The sequence below is a fragment of the Procambarus clarkii genome, chromosome 60, assembly GCF_040958095.1.
Source record: "Procambarus clarkii isolate CNS0578487 chromosome 60, FALCON_Pclarkii_2.0, whole genome shotgun sequence".
Taxonomy (NCBI): domain Eukaryota; kingdom Metazoa; phylum Arthropoda; class Malacostraca; order Decapoda; family Cambaridae; genus Procambarus; species Procambarus clarkii.
This window is the reverse complement of record NC_091209.1, coordinates 29,878,357-29,898,501: the sequence shown is the minus strand read 5'-3', so window position 1 is coordinate 29,898,501 and position 20,145 is coordinate 29,878,357. Positions and strand designations below refer to the sequence as shown.

Below are 20,145 nucleotides of genomic sequence, written 5' to 3'. Positions count from 1 at the left end.
GGGCACATATTTCACTACTGGACATTAAACCCACTACCACACCCACCTAGTAGCTTGGAGGCTCCATAACGCCTTCTGTAACTGTTATGTTGGGGTCTAGGCCAGGGGCCAGGTACAGTAACCGGTTATGGTGTGTGTTTACTAGTTGTGTTTTTACGGGGGTTGAGCTTTGCTCTTTCGGCCCGCCTCTCAACTGTCAATCAACTGTTTACTAACTACTTTTTTTTTCCACACCACACACACACACCCCAGGAAGCAGCCCGTGACAGCTGACTAACTCCCAGGTACCTATTTACTGGTAGGTAACAGGGGCACTTAGGGTGAAAGAAACTTTGCCCATTTGTTTCTGCCTCGTGCGGGAATCGAACCCGCGCCACAGAATTACGAGTCCTGTGCGCTATCCACCAGGCTACGAGGCCTCTTCCACCAGGCTACGAGGCCCTACGAGGTGTTCAGCCTCGTGTGTGTGTGTGTGTGTTGGGGTCTAGGCCAGGGGCCAGGTACAGTAACCGGTTATGGTGTTCAGCCTCGTGTGTGTGTGTTGGGGTCTAGGCCAGGGGCCAGGGGCCGGATTCAGGAAGGTACTTACGAAGGTTTTTCCTCTTAGCTAAGAGCGTTTTCCGTTTTAGCGCCTTCGTGGCGGCTACGTCCGTATTCAATTAACTACCCTAAGTGGAAAAACCTTCGTAAGTTCATTCCGGGATTTAAGTGTGGTTTCGACCACTCGTAGCTTAACGTAAACTGGATATAAGTCATTTTTTCTCTACTACATAACACTGGGATCGATTTATGATATTGGAACATGACCAAAATATTATAGCTGGTGAATCTAGTGGAGAGGAGTCCTTCGTGTTAGTTATATATGCATTCTCTGCTTGAAACTTGAAGTAAACATGTGTTTGATGATAGTAGAATTAGTTTTATAATAGCAAGATATTATACCAGTAGTTATTAAGTAAATAAACACTGGTGAATATGAAATATGAGAGAAGGTGATGAGCCCTGCCTGATGGGATCATTTACTATCACCAAATGCCCCTGTTCACCTAGTAGCAAGGGTGTACCTTAGCTATACATACCCATTTCTAATTTATTTAGTTTGGTTTTATTTTGAAATTAAATCTGGGTGAGACATAAAATAAAAATATGCTGCACAAATGATGTTAGGTAAGGAAAAGGGTAAAAATGTCAAAAACTTTATTCATTGAATACTTAAAGCTATAATTATGACTATATAGATTATTAAAAAAGAGAGAGGGAAGTAGGGGTCCAAGACCTCTTCCTGTTATACAATTTGGGTGTGGAACAAGCAATTATCAAAAGAAGGCACCATGCCGGGAAGGCTATGTAGCAGTAAGGCAGTGAGGTGAGGCAGCTACTTATTTGAGAAATGCTTATTTTATTTACCTTATAAGCTGAGGCAACTTATTTTATTTGAGGAATACTCAGCTGATTCCTTTACATTTAGCATGGAACAAATTTGTGTCCAAGACCTCTTCCTGTTACTCAATTTGGCTGTGTGTAACCAAACTAGAAGTGCTCTACAAATCAAGGGACCCAGAATGTGGAATCACCTCCCGAATCATGTCAAAGGCTGTACCTCTCTCAACCAGTTTAAGAGTTAAACCAAGAACTGCCTAATTAACTCCATGTAACCTAACTTACCTCCTAAATGTCAACCCATGTCTTGCTATTTTTTAAACAACGCTGTTCACCAACATGTGCAATTGCTGATTTATGCTATGTTAACCCCCTTTTTGTATTTTTTATTCCTTCTTTCTACACAATTTATACCTAATCCCGATTACTATTAAGTTTTAGTCTGTGTTTTTTTTCCCCCCACACCTTGCCCGAAATGCAATGAGTATTAGTGGCTTTAGGTATTGTATGTACTAGCTCTGCCTATAAATCCAACATTATGTTTGTAAATCAACTGTATGTACTTTTCCTGAATAAAATGTATTTATTATTTATTTTTTAATCAGTAAGTATTAAAAGAAGGCACCAAGCTGGGAAGGCTATGTAGCACCATTGTGTGTAACAATAAACCAAATTGTTTTTAACAAATAATGCACCTGTATGGGAAAGCAAATCCTGTCAGCTGTAAAAATATTGATGCAGTTATTTAAATGAAAAATATAATGAAAGAAATATTACTGGTTTATTTTTATCCTATCTTTTTGTACTGTACAGTATATCCAAGGAAGTGAAAAATTGAGACATAATGCACAATTTAATGAATGATTAGCATGGATTAGCAGTTCAAAAGAAATATGACTTGTATTACATATCAACATGAGATCTTAATGATCCATGGTCAACATGATTTAATAAGGATAATGCAGTACTGTATTTGTAATAATACAAACTATAATTTAAAATCTTTATTACTGATTTTTTTTATTAAGAAGATTAGGTATACACAGCAATGTGCTGCTACCCTATTCTATATGGAATATTACACAGTGTAGATAAAAAACTAGCTATAAGTTTATCTAATACTCCCATCTCACAGGATGGTTAGACATACTGTACATGGAATCAATTTAGAAAATACCAGCCTCAATACAAAAAACAAATCAACTCTGACTAAACAACTCTAAGCAATTTTCACAAGAGGTAAGCACTGAATCATGGAAACATTATATTATAATTACTCTTACCAGTTTCTACAAAACTCCTCTCAAACAATGTATTTTTAAACATGTTTAGGTATACACAGCAATGTGCTGCTTCCCTATTCTGTATAAAGGACCACACAGTGTAGATCAAAAACCAGCTACAAGCTCATCCAACATCGTCACCTCACAGGATGGCCAGTCATACATGGAATTAGGAGAGAACAAAATACTTAATGCTGATCTATTAGCCTCCACTGGCAAAATCTGGGTGCAGCACAAGAATATCTTCCAATATTCCTGAGTGTATGAAGTAATTACAGAGCTCAAAATACCTCATACCATTTGGTATGAAGTCACTGATAACAGGACAATCACAGATATAGTGTTGGAGAGTATGCAAGTAGGACTGAACACAGATGTTTTTTTTCCACCAAGAGGGCTATAAACCCATGGAACCGCCTACCCGCTGAAGCCGTAAATGCCAAATTCCAGCTAAAAAATATCATTAAGACAATTGGCGGGCCCTTTAACAAGCCGCCGGATTTCTGTCCTCTTCGAGGCCACTAGATAATTAGTGGCCCTTGGGTAAATTCAGTAAATATATACAATAATTGTCAGCGCATCTTCCGAGCAACAAGGACAGCTACACAGTATCTCTTAGAATTACGTAGGTAAACAACAAATGTAACAAATTTGTTTACTACAATGTCGGTGCTGGCTGTAGAAGTTGAAAAAACATTGTTTTACTTCGAAATATACTAATTTTATAAGAAAATTCGACGTAAATAGGAGGCAGTAGAGCTCCGATAAGCCAGCGCTAAATCTTCAATATGAAGAATGTTGCTGCTCTCTGATTGGCCAAACGAAACACAGTAGTGACCTCTATCGGCACGCAGGTGAACCAACAATTTTCTTCCTAAGTGGACCTTATTGAATCGCACCTAAGCATCTTCTTAGGGCGCACTTAGGAACCTTCGTAGCAAACCCACTTACGAAGAAATACACAGAGCTTCCTGAATCTAGGTCCAGGTACAGCAACCGGTTATGGTGTTCAGCCTCGTGTGTGTGTGTGTGTTGGGGTCTAGGCCAGGGGCCAGGTACAGCAACCGGTTATGGTGTACAGCCTCGAGTGTGTACTCACCTAATTGTGCTTGCGGGAGTTGAGCTCTAGCTCTTTGGTCCCGCCTCTCAACTGTCAATCAACTAGTATACAGGTTCCTGAGCCTACTGGGCTCTACCATATCTTCACTTGAAGCTGTGTATGGAGTCAGCCTCCACCACATCACTTTCTAATGCATTCCATTTTACTACTACTCTTCACTGAAAAAATCTTTCAAACGTCTCTATGGCTCATTTGGGCACTCAATTTCCACCTGTGTCCCCTACTGCGTGTGCCCTTGTGGTAAATAGTCTGTCTTTATCTACCCTACCAATTCCACTGAGAATCTTGTATGTGGTGATCATGTCCCCTCTAACACTTCTGTCTCCAAGTGACGTGAGGATTAATTCCCGTAGTCTCTACTCGCAGCTTCCTCATGACCCATACGAGGCAGCTACTATTGAGCCACACGAGGCAGCTACTATTGACCCATGTGAGGCAGCTACTATTAACCCACACGAGGCAGCTAATATTGATCCACACGAGGCAGCTACTATTGACCCTCAGGAGGCAGCTACTATTAACCCACACGAGGCAGCTACTATTGACCCACAAGAGGCAGCTACTACTGACCCACACGAGGCACCAACTATTGACTCACACGAGGTAGCAGCTACTATTGACCCACAAGAGGCAGCTACTATTGACCCACACGAGGCAGCTACTATTGACCCACACGAGGCAGCTACTATTGACCCACACGAGGCAGCTACTATTGACCCACACGAGGCAGCTACTATTTACCCACACGAGGCAGCTACTATTGATCCACACGAAGCAGCTACTATTGACCCCCACGAGGCAGCTACTATTGACCCACACGAGGCAGCTACTATTGACCCACACGAGGCAGCTACTATTGACCCACACGAGGCAGCTACTATTGACCCACACGAGCCAGCTACTATTGACCCACACGAGGCAGCTACTATTGACCCACACGAGGCAGCTACTATTGACCCACACGAGGCAGCTACTATTGACCCACACGAGGCAGCTACTATTGATCCACAAGAGGCAGCTACTATTGACCCACACGAGGCAGCTACTATTGACCCACACGAGGCAGCTACTATTGATCCACAAGAGGCAGCTACTATTGACCCACACGAGGCAGCTACTATTGACCCACACGAGGCAGCTACTATTGACCCACACGAGGCAGCTACTATTGACCCACACGAGGCAGCTACTATTGACCCACAAGAGGCAGCTACTATTGACCCACACGAGGCAGCTACTATTGACCCACACGAGGCAGCTGGTCACTCCCAGGAAAGTGTTATCATGGTATTCACACACACGTGACTGAGTCTCTGTATGTAAACAAACGTTGCCTCGCCTCTTACAAACGTCAGTCTTTAATATCCCTCGTGCTCATGTTCTAACATTGTGTCCCTTTGGTATTTGGTGTTGTGTGGGATAGGAAGCCCGTCCGGCGTACCAAGGTGGCCGTTGTCAGTGGCTCATCGTCCCCAGAACGCCGCTCACATGAGTTAGCTCACCATCACGTATCTATCCACCAAGGCCTGATGGACAGAGGCATCCGCTCATATTATAAGTAAAACGTTGACAAACGTCTCACCAAGCCCGGGATTCGAACGCCAGACCAATGTATTGTGGCCCGGTGGACTAGCTCCTGCTCTACTGGTGCTCCAGTGTTGTTCCTGAACAATGTATGGTGAGCCGGTGGACTAGCCCCTGCTCTACTGGTGCTCCAGTGTTGTTCCTGGACAATGTATTGTGGCCCGGTGGACTAGCCCCTGCTCTACTGGTGCGTCAGTGTTGTTCCTGGACAATGTAGTGTGGCCCCGGTGGACTAGCTCCTGCTCTACTGGTGCTCCAGTGTTGTTCCTGGACAATGTATGGTGAGCCGGTGGACTAGCCCCTGCTCTACTGGTGCTCCAGTGTTGTTCCTGGACAATGTATTGTGGCCCAGTGGACTAGCTCCTGCTCTACTGGTGCTCCAGTGTTGTTCCTGGACAATCAGAAATCGGTTAAAGAGAGGGAACAAGCTGAGAGTCTTGAAGTACTATTGAAGAAGTCTGCTAGCCCTCTTGGAACACTTCTCCTCGGGTATCAGTAGTGTGTGTGTGTGTGTGTGTGTGTGTGTGTGTGTGTGTGTGTGTGTGTGTGTGTGTGTGTGTGTGTGTGTGTGTGTGTGTGCTTGCCTAGTTGTGTTTGCGGGTGTTGGGCTTTTGCCTCTTTGGTCCCGCCTCTCACCCGTCAATCTACTGGTGTACAGATTCCTGAGCTTCTCGAGTTCTATCATATGTACATATGAAACTGTATAGTCAGCCTCCACCACATCACTTCCTATTGCATTCCATTTACTGACTACTGTGAAAAAGTTCTTTTCTAATGTGTCTGTGGCTCATTTGGGTACTCAGTTTCCACCTGTGTCCCCTTGTTCGTGTGCCAACCGCATGAAGCATCATGAAGCGTCATGCAGTTATTAATTCCACACATAACCCAACAGAATAACGTCAAGTGCTATACGGTCAGGGAATTGCAAGAGGGCATATTGGTATCATTACCGTCGTCGTCATGCTGCAACCCGTTCTCAGACCAAGTCCATTCCATCCAACAGTTGATCCCAAAGACGCATTCATCAATTGACATTAATGCGCATAAACATGCTGTTTATTCGATAAAGGAATGTTCTCAAATATAAATTATTATTATTATTTATTAGCATAATGTGCATATTTATCATTGGTTAGGTTAGGTGTTTAGGTTCTGTTGCGGATTATTGTATTTGTAGTACGTGGGTGTAGCATTTACAGCGTTGTGGTTCGAACAAAAGTCGTCAGCGAAGCACTTATTTTAGAAGTGTTCGGACGCCATCAGTTGTGCCAACCCGTCCTCGACTCAAGTCCATTACATTCAGCGGTCAACCCCACAGACGCATTCATATATTTTAACATGCTATTCATTCAAAACGGGAAATTTCTCAAGTATAAATTAATATTATAATATTAGAATATTGTGTATATATAGGCATAGGATAGGTTAGGTTAGGTGTTTAGGTTCTGTTGGCGATTATTTGTATTTGTAGTACGTGGGTGAAGCATTTATAGCGTTGTGATTCGAACAAAATTCGTCAGTGAAGCACTTGTTCCGGATATGTTCGAACGTCAGCAGTTGTGAGTCGTGTGTAAACCGCTTTTCATTCATAAACAGGGGGTTTGGCGGGTGGATGGAATCACTTTTGGATCTTTATTTGGAGGACGGGCTGGTTGTGCAGCCCGTCCTCCAAACAAAGATCCAAAAGTGATTCCTTCCACCCGCCAAACCCCTGTTTATGAATGAAAAACGGTTTACACACGACTCACAACCGATTTCGTTCGAACACTTCCGGAACAAGTTCTTCACTGATGAATTTTGTTCTAATCACAACGCTATAAATGCTTCACCCACGTACTACAAATACAAATAATCGCCAACAGAACCTAAACACCTAACCTAACCTATCCTATGCCTATATATACACAATATGCTAATATATTATAATATTAATTTATACTTGAGAAAATTCCCATTTTGAATGAACAGCATGTTAAAATTGATGAATGCGTCTGTGGGGTCGACCGCTGAATGTAATGGACTTGAGTCGAGGACGGGTTGAGTTGTGAGTCGTGTATAAACCGTTTTTTATTCATAAACAGGGGTTAGGCGGGTGCATGGAATCAACTTTGCCCTTTGTTTATGAGGATGTGCTGCAACAAAGGGCAAATGCTCGTTAATATAGCCGCCAAACCCCCTGTTTATAAAGGAAAACGGTTAGACACGACTCAACTGATGACGTTCGAACATTGCTCAGCTGACGATCTCTGTTCGAATTGCAATTTGTTAAATGGTTCATCGATGTACTGTAACTACAAATAACCGCCAAGAGAACCCAACCTAACCTAGTCTACGCCTAACTATACGTTGAAATTTTATATATAATGATACTAATTTTATATGAGAACAAACAATAGTTATTGTTTTTAATTTAAGTGTCTTAAGTGACGACCGCCAGTTGGACAAACTGACCTGAGGACATGTGGGCCGACACCGGGCGCAGTTCGAGGCTCGCGTTACTGGTTGGTGGACATGTATAGTTGTGGACGAGTTCTCCGTCAACAGTTGGCCTCCTCCTTAAAGGCCTTCTCGTATAGCAGAAGTAAGTTGGTGTTGGGTGCTCACAACGTGGGTCATCCGGTGTTTACGACCTGTTCTCTAGTTTATTGTAACATGGTCACCCACTGAGGTTGGGTAATTCATAAACAGGGGGTTTGGCGGGTGCATCATGACACTTTCGTCTCCATCTTGAAAAGCATAAAATAATAAATGAGTCGCAACATGGTTTTACAAATGGCCGTTCATGTTTAACAAATTTTTTTAACTTCTTATTCCAGCATAGTTGAGGTAGTTGATAGTGGAAAGGATTGTGATGTTGTGTACCTTGACTTTAGCAAAGCTTTTGATACAGTGCCACATGAAAGTCTAATTAAAAAAAATAGCTCATGGTATTGGGGGTGCTATATGAACTTGGATTCGGGCATGGCTATTCCAAAGGAAACAGTTAGTATAAATGGGGTTAAGTCAGAGTGGGATAATGTTGTTAGTGGAGTACCTCAGGGCTCTGTCCTGGGACCTCTGTTGTTTATAATATATATAAATGATTTAGATTCGGGTTTGAGTAGCAAAATTTGCAAATTTGCCGATGATACGAAAATCGGTAGGGAAATTAATTCGGAGGAGGACTCCATATCACTTAAAGTTGATCTAGAAAGGGTTTTGAAATGGTCAAAGGATTGGCAAATGCAGTTTAATGCTGATAAATGTAAAGTTCTGAGGCTAGGTAATGATGATAGTTACAAGATACGAGCTAGATGGTGTTGAGATTGCGAAGTCGGACTGCGAAAGGGATCTGGGAGTTATAGTAAGAATTTAAAACAAAAGGATCAATGCACGAATGTTCGTAATGAGGCGAATAGGACACTGGGATTTATTATTCAAAGCGTTAGTAACAAGACACCTGGTGTGGTTCTTAAGCTATATCTTGCTCTGGTTAGGCCCCATTTAGATTATGCAGTTCGGTTTTGGTCGCCGTATTATAGAATGGATATAAATTCACTTGAACGTGTCGTACGTAGGATGACTAAGTGAATTCCCCAAATTAGAAACCTTTCATATGACGAAAGATTAACAAAGCTTAAGTCGCATTCACTGGAAAGGCGAAGAGTTAGGGGTGACATGATAGAGGTTTACAAGTGGATGAATGGACATAACAGGGGGGGGGGGATATTAAGAGGGTATTAAAAATATCAACAAAAGACAGAACACGAAACAATGGGTATAAATTGGCTAAGTTTAGATTTAGGAAAGACTTGGGTAAATACTGGTTCAGTAACAGGGTTGTTGATTTGTAGAACCAATTGCCGCGTAACGTGGAAGTGGGATCCCTAGATTGTTTCAATCGCGGGTTGGACAAGTATGAGTGGGATTGGGGGGTTATAGATAGGAGCTGCCTCATATGGGCCAATAGGCCTTCTGCAGTTACCTTTGTTCTTACGTTCTTATGTTGTGTTCTGGCGCTTAACTGTAATTGTTACGCTTATGACTATATTTGATTAGTGAGCTGCCGCACCTGTAAGTGACGTGGATTTTAAGAGATTAAGCCGTAGTAACATGACTAGTAAGCTAATGTTCCTTCTGCTGAAGGGTATTATTTAAATTAAATTTTTGCTGGGGGTTTAACTACTGGCCCGTTGACAAGCGGACTAAATCCTATGCACATATCTGCTGCTTTTTTTTTTTCCCCCGGTCTAAGAATATCGCCGTCAAATCTTACTTGATCAGAAATATCGGCTTGACTAAGAATGAAATTCGGTGAAATATGTAAGAACGTTTTTGGAGACAAAGATGGGTGAATGACATTAATGAACTATCAGATGACTTGCCGACAATTTGGTTTGGTAAATATATTTCAAAATGTATTAAAGATCGCCTTGATCACAGTATCCCTGTGACTGATGTAGTGAACCTTAGCAGTATGTAATTCCTAAAGTTCTTTAAGATTCGCTACCTGGAACAAAGTTCCCAGTAGCACGGGCTATGGTGAGCCCGTAGTGGACCTATTGTAGACGTGTAAGCTATGACTATCTTGATGTCTGGAAAGGAATTTTCATCTTGTATTATCTGCGGTTACTAAAATATATATATATTATAGCTGAATTTGAACCACGTTGCGTGCATGAGGTGACTTAATGTAGATACACATTTTACTTTATTAATGAACTTCGAAATATATTTAAGCATAATGTTTATAGTAGACTTTGCACCTTTTACCAAAGTGTCCATGAAGAACCTGAAGGGAAGCTGTTGGGTAGCTCTTCAAACTAAAAGGGTAATATACTATGTTACGGAACCAACAACGCCTTGTCCGATAAACTTAAGTTTAACTACTTAAATTTGTTTCAGAGTACTTTAGATTTTCATGGTAAAAGGCAAGTTGCCTTTAATGTAGCAATCGCATATTAACCCATGCAATAGTTAATGGTTTAAGCGGACATAATCTTCAAATATGCAATAACTGAAAACTAGTTAGATTTCAAAAATTTTAAACTTGTTTTTTATGTAAAGGGCTTAATTTGGGTAGTATCGGCATCGTAGCATGAATGGGGAGAAACAAAATATTTACTAGTCAACAATTTACCAAAATGTTAAATTAACATCAAAAGAGTGTAGACTGAAATCTTTACTATCGGCTATCAAAATAGCATATAATAAATATATTTAGGTGTATCAAAAAAAAATTCTATTTTCCTTGTTTATCGAATGATTTGCATGAAACTTGTACACCTGACTGCACGTAAGCCTATCTGTAAGGATGCCAATTTTGAAGGAAATTAGTTATCAACCCCGGCCACGGATGGCAGCACCTTAGATTTTTTTTTGTTTTAATTTTTATTAAAGTAATATAAACGTAACATTTACTTCAATCTTTTATTCAATTTACATGAAACTTACCTTGTGTAGTTTCTCTACAGTCTGCAAGAAGCGTTTTTTTCTAAAGTTCATTTAATGATTTTATAAATAGTAATAAACATTTGTAAATTTTTTTAGGAACTTGGACTACTTGTAATAGTTTTTACTAAACATATTTTGGAAAATAGTCTTAGATACTTTATTATATGCTAATGTGATAGTGCCATAGAAATTTTCATTTCACACTTGTGGTTGTAGATCCCTCCGTGATGTCGCCTCGTCGTAGTGAGAGGCTTGCGTACTAGGGACATGTGAGGTTTGCCTTTGGCCCCCTCTCCTGCCCCTCTTTGGGTGGTGTACATGCAGAAAGTCATACCGTAGGGGCCTTGTGAGCCATCGGACCACTCGCTGGAGGGGGTCGCCCGTGAGGGGCCGTCCTGAGTGGCTGGTTGGGGGTCAAGGCTGGGGCGATAGGGGGGAATGGGGTCTTGGCACCAATGTGGGAGAATGAACACTAGAGTAAGACTTCCATTTTGAAAAGGGGAGCACTGCTGGGGACGACGCCCCCCTTCCTGCACTGGCCCTCGCTCCACCTCCCTGACTTGGTAGGTGGTATCCCTTGGGTTCAGGCCCCAAACGTTTAGCGACTAATGCATGGCTGACGACATGACTTCTCTTAACCAGGCTCAAGGGGTGGGCGACCAGGTTCCTAGGTCGGACTGTGGTGGAAGTCCAGGCTCTGTAGCCCCTGCTTAATAGGGCTCAGACTGAATTACTCTTCCTTCCCCCCTACCCCTTTCCCTCTTCTATGGTAGGGTTGAGCTCGAAGCTCCCTGTGGTGACCGTCACGTCCCTTAGCACGGCTTCATCTCTCGGTGACTACTGCGCCTTATGACCCCTCACTAGGGGTTCTCATCGTTGTCCCCGCCACGGCCGCTCTCGCACGCTTTTCTCATACTAATTCGAACCACGCCTTGCTTGATCCTGCTACATACAATAAGTACTTTGACTTCCATCAGTTGGATTCTTCTCTTCCTGAGGATTTCTCCCTCCATAGGCATCTTGTCGATTCTGTTATTTTTTAGCCCCACCCATCTTGGCATGTGTCGCTGCTCCTAAAGATGCAGCCACCCACTTGGCCACTTTGTTCTGCATTGGGAGACCCCTGTTTGGGTCTCCTAGAACGCTCGGTTAAATATAGCGTTGCCACTGTTCTCCTACCACACCATGTTGCGACTGGTATTAGGAACCTAAAGTACTGCCACGAGGACATTAAACATATCCTCGAGGCACTAGGCCATTCTGTTCTCCAGGTAGACGTTCACTCGACCCCCTCGTGGCAGTCCCAGTCTGCCCCTTTGGGTTGTGAAGATTACCTTTGATGGTCGGACACTTCGCCCGCTGTTACTCTTGTTGGTGCCAGATGCACCGTTCAGGAGTACATTCCCTCTACTCGGCTTTGAAATAAGTGCTGGAAGTTCAGACATGGTGCCTTCTGATGCTCCAGTACCGTCTCGTCCTCATGCGTGGGGGCGAGGGTCACTCTAAGTTGGTGTGCACTTCTCCCCAGGCCCGCTGCTTCAATTGCATTGAAGCCCACCCTACCTTCTGTGCGTGTATACATTTCAAACTCGAGGCAGCCATCCTAAACTTGAAGCACCGGGAACGTTTGTATTTTCCCGAAGCGAGGCGCTAAGTTCGCCGTCTCCCCCACTCTTGCTGACATCTTGTGTTGTAATATTCCTCTCATCCTTCGCACCTTCCTCAGTCTCGCAAGTTTCCAGACATTAGACCCGGACACGCCCACCTCCTCTCCTGTTCCTTTACATCCAGAGGGTTCACCAGCTGCTTCTGTCTGGGGGGAGGGGGGGGGGGGGGTGGAGGTTCACTTTCTACGAACTGTCATGTCTCCTGTATCTTTCCTAATCTCCCTCCGATCCTCCTTCCCGTTCTTCTCCCCTGTCTCTTGGCTCTCCACGCTGCCTATATGTGCGAACTGCTTTCCAGCAAACGTGTTCCCTCTTTGTCTGTTCACACGCTATAGGTCTGTTGTCCAGTACGTTGTTGCTGGAATACCTGTCTTAAGTCAGAAGCGAAAGCCTGGCTCGTCTCCCTCCTCCCCAGCGGGAAAGGCTTCGCTTTCTTCCTCGCACCCGAGCTCTGACTCTCTTGCTCCATTCCCTCCCATTTCTGTGGTAGTTCCCCCCCCCCTGTTCCAGTTATGATTTCTATGGCCCCTGCTTCCTTCACGGTTGCTGCCCTTGCTAAGGTGTGCTCCCCGGTTTCTGCTCCTCCTGCTGTCATTGACCCTCGGATATCTCCTCCTACAGACCCTGCTCATCCGCCTCTGGTCTGCCCTCCTGCTCTCTTCCCCTGCTCTTACTCGGTTTACCCATGTCCTCTGACTTTCCTTAGCTTCTTTAACATGCCGTTCCATTTTAACCCTTTGCGTATTCTTTATTCTGTTGTCGACAAAAAGAGATGACAGCGTCTATTCTTGAATGGAATATTCGTAGATATCACGCCAATTTCCATGAACTCAAATTTCTGATTTCAGTTTTCCCCCCTTTGTCTCCACGAGCAGATGCTTGGTGCTCGTCCTGGTCGCATCCATGGCTATTCCTTTCTCTCTCCCACCCCAGGTTTTTGCCGAGGCCCATTACTCTACTGCTATCTTGATTCGTTCTGATATTTCATTTAGTTTCCCTACTTTTTCCGTCGCCTCTCGGATGTTCTGCTGCCAAAGTCTTTGGGAGTAAATGGTATACGGTTTGTTAAATTTCTCCCCCCAAATGTCCCACTTTACCTTCCGATCTTTAACGCCTACTGGACTCTGCCAGAGCCTGTGCTCCTGTTGGGTGATTTAAATGGTTGACATACCCTCTAGGGTGATGTTCTGACTACTGGGTTCGTCTTCTCGAACCGTTCATCCTCTTCCCTGTCTTTACTGATTTCTGGTGAACCTACTCATTTTGACTCAAACTCGCACCCTTCCTGTCTTGATCTTTCTCTCTGCTCGTCTCTTTACTTGCATTTTCCTTAGCGGGTTCTTGATGACCTCCATGGCAGTGACTATTTCCCCATCCTTGTTACCTCTTTCTTTTCACTCTCCCCTCTCCTTCCCTAGGTGGCAATTGTCAAAGACTAAAACCTCTTTACCCTCTGAGCTACCTCTCCAACCTCTACATTCTGCCTCTCCCTCGTATCTTCATTCTTTTTCAAGAGTTTCGACGCTGTCTTCCGCTCTATTCCTCGCTCTACCTAATGGGGCACGCAGAAGAGAGTTCCCTGGGGGGAAGTGGAATGTGGAATGTGCTCGGGCTATCCACTGTAAGCATGCAGCCTGGAAACGACACCGCTGCCGGCAGACGGCTGATTCTTTTTTCTTGTTTCGGAAGGGGAGTGGTGGCTGGTAGGACCATCCGTATGGGGTAAAAGTGACAGTTGGAAGTCTTGTTTCAACCATTACGTCCGAAACTCCTCTGCTGCAGATCTGAAAGCGTATCTGCAAGTTATCGGTCAAGTTCGTTCCCGATATCTCGCCGGTCCTTTACCTCTGTGGTACTCTTGTGACAGACATGGTGCAAGTTGCACCCGAACTATGTTCTCACATTTCATCTGTTAGCTCTGGTTCTCGTCTTCCTCAGTCTTTCCTTCTTCGTAAGCCTGTTCTTGAATCTCGTTTTTGGATTTCCGTGCCCATCTCGGATTTCCCTATGACAATCCATTCTCTGATTTTCAATCTGCCCTGGCCCTCTGCGGTTCTACGACAGCGGGCTCTGAAGACATTAATTATGGGATGCTTCGCCATCTCCCTCCGTGCACGTCTCCCTATTTGAAGAGACTGAATAACCGGGTCTGGGAGTCGTCGTCAGTTCCTGTGGACTGGCTCGATGCTGTTGTCTTCCCTGTTCAGAAACCAGTATCTCTTGGGACATCTTTTCAGGACTTCCGCCCTATTGCCCTAAAGAGTTGTCTGCAAACTCTTTGAACGTATAGTTAACGTTCGTTTGATGTTCTTGGAACACTTTCACCATCTCTCCCTCTCAATTTGGATTTTGCAAATGCCACAGCACAACAGATGTCCTGGTGAACTTGGTCTATATTCGTACTGCTTTTGCTCCGAAGACCTACGTTTTTTTGCCGTCCTTTTTGACCTGGAAAAGGCTTTAGATACCACTTGGCGATATCATATTCTGTCCTAACTTCATTCTTATGGCCTTTGTGGTAATCTCCCATTCTCTCCCGTTTCCTCTCGTTTGTTTAGTGAGGTTTGGTGCCACTCTCTGCCTCTTCTCGACATTGCGAGGGTGTACCCAAGGTGGTCTTCTGAGCACTACTTTTTCGGGCTACCCTCAATAGTTTTCTTTCCTCTTTCTTCTGACGTCTTCTCCGCTCTCTGTCGACGATCTTAAACTATGTCGGTGATGATTCGCCTCTCCTTCAACGGCGGCTTCAACTCGAGATTGATGCCGTATCGTCTTGGGCCACCGATCATTGCTTCAGGTTCTCAAAGTCTAAGACTTGTGCTATGACTTATACTCTGAAGCGTGGTTTTTCTTCGTCCGGCATTTTATGGCCATCCCCTTGTGTACAGATTCCACTAAGCTTTTGGGGTTAATATTTGACTAGGTTTGTCTTAGCCGCTCCATATCTCTGATGTAAGAGTTGAATGCTCTTAGGCCCTTAAGCTCCTTAAGGTTTTATCCCATACTACTTGGACCGGAGAAGAGCATGATCCTCTTTACATTCCTCTCTCATCCTGCTAAACTCATTTATGGTTGCCCTACTTACTCGTCTGCATCTCCTACTCTTCGCAGTCTTGATTCTTTGCACCATACTGGGTTGTGCTTCACCTCTGGTACTTTTCGTTCTGCCCTCATATTGTTTGTTGACACAGGCTTCCTATCTATTCAGGTCCGCCATGATCGCTACAGTCTTCCTTATCTTGCGCGGTCCTAACATCCTTACTCTCGTCTCTATCGTGCTTTGACATTTACCCCTCCGGTAGTTACTGTTATTCTTCACCACCTCCCTCTTTTTGTCCGGTTATCTCGCTTACAGAATTCTTTTTAGATTCGTATTACCGCTTTTTCTCGTATTGTTCCGTCCTTGCCCCTTGTAGAGGCCCGCCCCCTTCCTAAATCTTGTACATCTCTGACCCGTATCGCTAAAGTTTTTACCCCCTCCTACGGTTCTGACACTCCTTTTTCTTGAACATTTTTCTTCCACTACCACTAGATTTCCATCTTCACCGATGGGTCTAAATCTGCAGAAAGTGTAGGCCACTGTTATTTTTTTTTTCTGACAACACTTGTCGCCTACCTCCGGAGACTAGCATCTTCACAGCAGAACTTTATGCAATTCTCTGCTTTCGTCTCCAACATTTTCGTTGTCAATCCTCCTGTATGGTTGTAGTTGACTCTCGTTGTGCCCTAATGGCTCTAGGGTCCTTTAATCCAGTCCATCTGGTGGCTTTCGAGATTAAACATTGGCCGTTTCTTATCTCTAGTAAATTTAAATCGGTAGTTTTGATGGAGTCCCAGGCATATTATTGTTTCTTTAAATGAGCGTGTGGATGCTGCCACTACGGAAGCTATCCGCTTTTGTCCCATCTCCAGTAAAGGTATACCTTATTCAGACTTTTACCCAGTTATTCGTTCCTCCATCCTTGCTCGTTGGCAGGGTTGTTGGTTTTGTTACTGGTAACAAACTGTGTACTATTAAGCGTAGTTTCCCCCATGGTCTTCCTTCATACCACTGTAACCAGCGCTGGAAAACGGCTTTGGCGAGGTTGCGTATTGGCCATAAGCACTTGACTTGCGGTCACTTAATGGAGCGCTGCCCTGCTCCTTATTTTCCGAATTGCCTTGTCCCTCTTAGTCGCGCATATCCTTGTTGAATACCATGACTTCCAGGACAAGCGTGTCCTGCTTTCCGACAGTCCCTCGCAATCATTTTTCCCCTCGATAGAGTTCTTGGTGAATCTAATACTTCTAATGTCGTTCGCCTTGTGTATTTCTGTTCTCGTATTGGCATCCTTGGTGTTATTAAGCACCCTCTGATTATTCAGCACATTTGACGGTGCTACATAGCTTTCCCAGTTTAGTGCCTTCCTTTGATTATTAATTAGTGGTTGTAGCAGCTTACTGAATGTGAAATTCGTTGAAAAAAAAACAAATTGGCTTTCTATTGAAGCTGCAATACTGAAACTTGAAACGGTTGCAGCCATTTTCATATTAAACTAGTAAAAGAAAGTTTGACCTTGAACAACTTATTATGACCCCCTTAATTACAAATTAAGAGGGTGGGTGGGGGTGAAATATGAAAGATAAGGGGTTCAATGGTGGAGAGGTTGGGGTAGACTGTTACCTTTGCTTGTACATAAATGTATAAATCTGCTTATTGGAGAGAGGGAAGAGATGTTGAATTGGCAGGAGGGATCCAGAGCCTTTAACAGCTACCCTCATAGTACATGATAAAATTATAAGTGTTGTGCTATTAATGTAACTTTTTTTTGTATTTTTATGAAAGGTAATATGAATATGTAATGGTTATCGTGCAAAAGCCAGAAAGTCGCGAGCAAGTTTCTAAAATAGAGATGTATATTTGGCAGTGGGTTCTGTAGGAAGTGCGGGGGCTGTCGGACCGCAGGCCAACATAGAGGACGATCATGTGAAGGAGGCACTGAAGATGGACAAGGGCAGAGAGGCCATATTTATCTCTCAAAGCGTAAGAGACCTTGCTGGCAAGGGCGACCACTTTTCTTCAACCGTTACCAGTGTTGAAGTCAAATTCTCCCTGATGGGGAAGCATAACGTAGTGTCTTATGTGGTAAAAATAAGCCCACATAGATCAGAGGACCACTTGGCTGATTTTCATTTATCCATGATGAAGAAAGAAAATGAATTTTTCAAGGAAATCCTTCCGCAACTCAACTCTGAGCTGAATTCCTTGGGGCACAGTAACTTGAGAATGCCAAGGTGGTTATACACATCTTTAGAAGAGGATAAAGAGCTGATCTTCTTGGAAGACCTCCGACCTTTGGGCTTTAAAGTATTCGACTGCAAAGTGGGCCTCGATGTAGACCATACAAACCTGGTCCTGAAGGAGCTGGCCCGACTCCATGCAGCCTCTCTCCTGCTGAAGGCAAAAACGCCCTTGCAAGACCTGGCTCAAACATTCCCGCACATTGCTGAAGACTGGACCAGTTTATCGGAAAATGCGAAGAAAATGCATAACAAGACATGCTCGGGAAGTCTAGCGGGTGCCGAGGCCTTGTTGACCAACATGAAGGGCTACGAGGTGGCGAGGCGGTGGTTGGCCAAGCATCAGAACAACTCTCTTGATCTTGTCAAACACTTTCTGGTCAGAAATCCCAAGTTTGATGTGATTTGTCATGGCGACTGCTGGGTGAACAACGTACAATTCAGGTAGGCAGAAGTTTGTTCATCCTACACTTTTTAGATGTATTTTGCCTCTCAATTTTGAAAATTTAACTCGCTCAAATCGGTATATTTTTTTTAATGATATACAAAATAGTTCGTGTGCCACTAATGTTTTACCTCATAATTCCAGGTACAGTGAAGGTAAACCGGTTGATGTAATGCTCCTTGACCTCCAGCTGAACCGTCTGGCTTCCCCGGCCACAGACTTAAACTACCTTCTCTACACCAGCCTCCACGGCAAAGACAGGAAGGCGAACTGGCGGGACTTCCTCTCCTACTACTATGACTCCTTTAGAAGTGTGATGGAGGCTGGGGGTAGGGGGATGCCCTTCACCCTAAAAGAGCTCCATCAGGAGTACAGGAACAAGATGGAGTACGGTATGCTGTATGGGTCAATGACGGTGTCGTTGGTGATGAGGGAGAGCTCCAGTACCCTGGACGAGAAGAAGAAAAATCCACAATTTCTATCTCGGTTCCTTGCCTTGTATGGTGAACTGATTGAGCAAGAGCGATCACGTCTTTAATGTTGCCCAGTGAAGAAATCGCAGGAAATTTATTTATATCTAATGAATTCGGCCTTGTAGCAGACTGTGGCAATGTGGTGGACATTGATCCTGAACTGTCGGTGTTTTTGCATGAGCCTCGGACCCAGAACCTACCAAAAGTATCTCTATGAATGTAACTAATTACTTCTTGGAGTACCAAATTTAGCAAGTATCAACTTTTACTCTGACTTCTGAAGTCCTCGTGTATATAAAAGGGTAACAATTTACCCTTTCACTTGCTTAGAAAGTTGATAGTTCCACCATTGTCCTTTAATACCAAATAAATATCTATAAATTGTTAATGATCTAATTATAAAATTAATAGGCATTCTTGTACTTGTCAAATCTCTCCCTTTTATAGTTATTAAATTTGGAAAGGTCTTTAAAATATGTGGGACCTAAAACATAGCTCCTTTTCGTCCTGACATCTAATGTCTTGACAACTTCAGTCGGGACAAATATTTTAGACCAGGCAAATAATGCTCTAAATTGGTAACTGTAGTGACCTTGGTCCTGCCTGCCGCTGCCGCCAGTATTGTAAGAGCTAAACATGGTCATGGTTGTAAAAAGTTCGTCAGTTTGATGGAGAAGGGATGGGGGGGGGGGGGGGGTTCGAGGTAAATGGGGAATTTTGTATAAAAAGTTTACACTATTAATACTAGATATTTAATTTGCAGTATATAAACAAATCTAATATACAAAAAAAAATGACTCGAACAAGTTGTGAAGCATTTTATTGAACGTTAAACTTCATGCTTGACTTGCAATACAGCACTCGCTGATGTTGACATAAACGCACCAATAATAGCTTGCCAAAAGTGATTGTTACAATGTTAGGCTTGCTAACGTCAACACACTGAGGAGGATCCGCACAAATCTTTGGCCAATAATAACTATTTTACAATTGCATTCTATGTAACGTTCCAAGCTACTTAGCCATGTTGACGAATTATTTACAGACAGAAGTCACAATATCACTAGACTGTTGAGATTGATATACTCGGTGGCCACAAATATCCAATCGGTTTTTCTTGCTACTTTTTAATCTTGATATTAAAAAATCACTTCAATCACATTCGTTTTGCATGTGCGGTATATAATCTATTAAACCCTCAGTAAAGTCGGAGTTCAGTTAGAGATTTTGGCAGTAAATGTCACTAGCTTAATCTTTTGCTTCCGTTTCATATTGTGAATTTTAACCTGGAAAGTGAACACTGAAGACATCAACATCTTTGGCAGGCGGAATAATAAAAATGTATTAATTTAAGATGACCGTTTATAAAGGTCATAGGCACAACTAGAACCACACTGTACAGAGTTTCCTATAAAGGACTAAGGGAAGTTTGCTGTGGAGAATGTAAAGATTGCAAGGAAAGGGAGGAGGCGACGACTAT

The 20,145-nt window shown here is 43.3% G+C and overlaps 1 protein-coding gene across 1 annotated transcript; it reads left to right on the top strand.

The window, feature by feature from the left end:
• The first annotated feature begins 7,793 nt into the window (after window positions 1–7,793).
• On the top strand, window positions 7,794–19,081 carry LOC138353997 (uncharacterized kinase-like protein D1044.1). Its single transcript, XM_069307711.1, has 3 exons — window positions 7,794–7,948; window positions 17,375–18,191; window positions 18,337–19,081. Exons 1-3 carry the CDS (start codon window positions 7,879–7,881, stop codon window positions 18,728–18,730), a joined length of 1,281 nt encoding a protein of 426 aa, XP_069163812.1. The 5' UTR covers window positions 7,794–7,878; the 3' UTR covers window positions 18,731–19,081.
• Window positions 19,082–20,145: the final 1,064 nt, after the last annotated feature.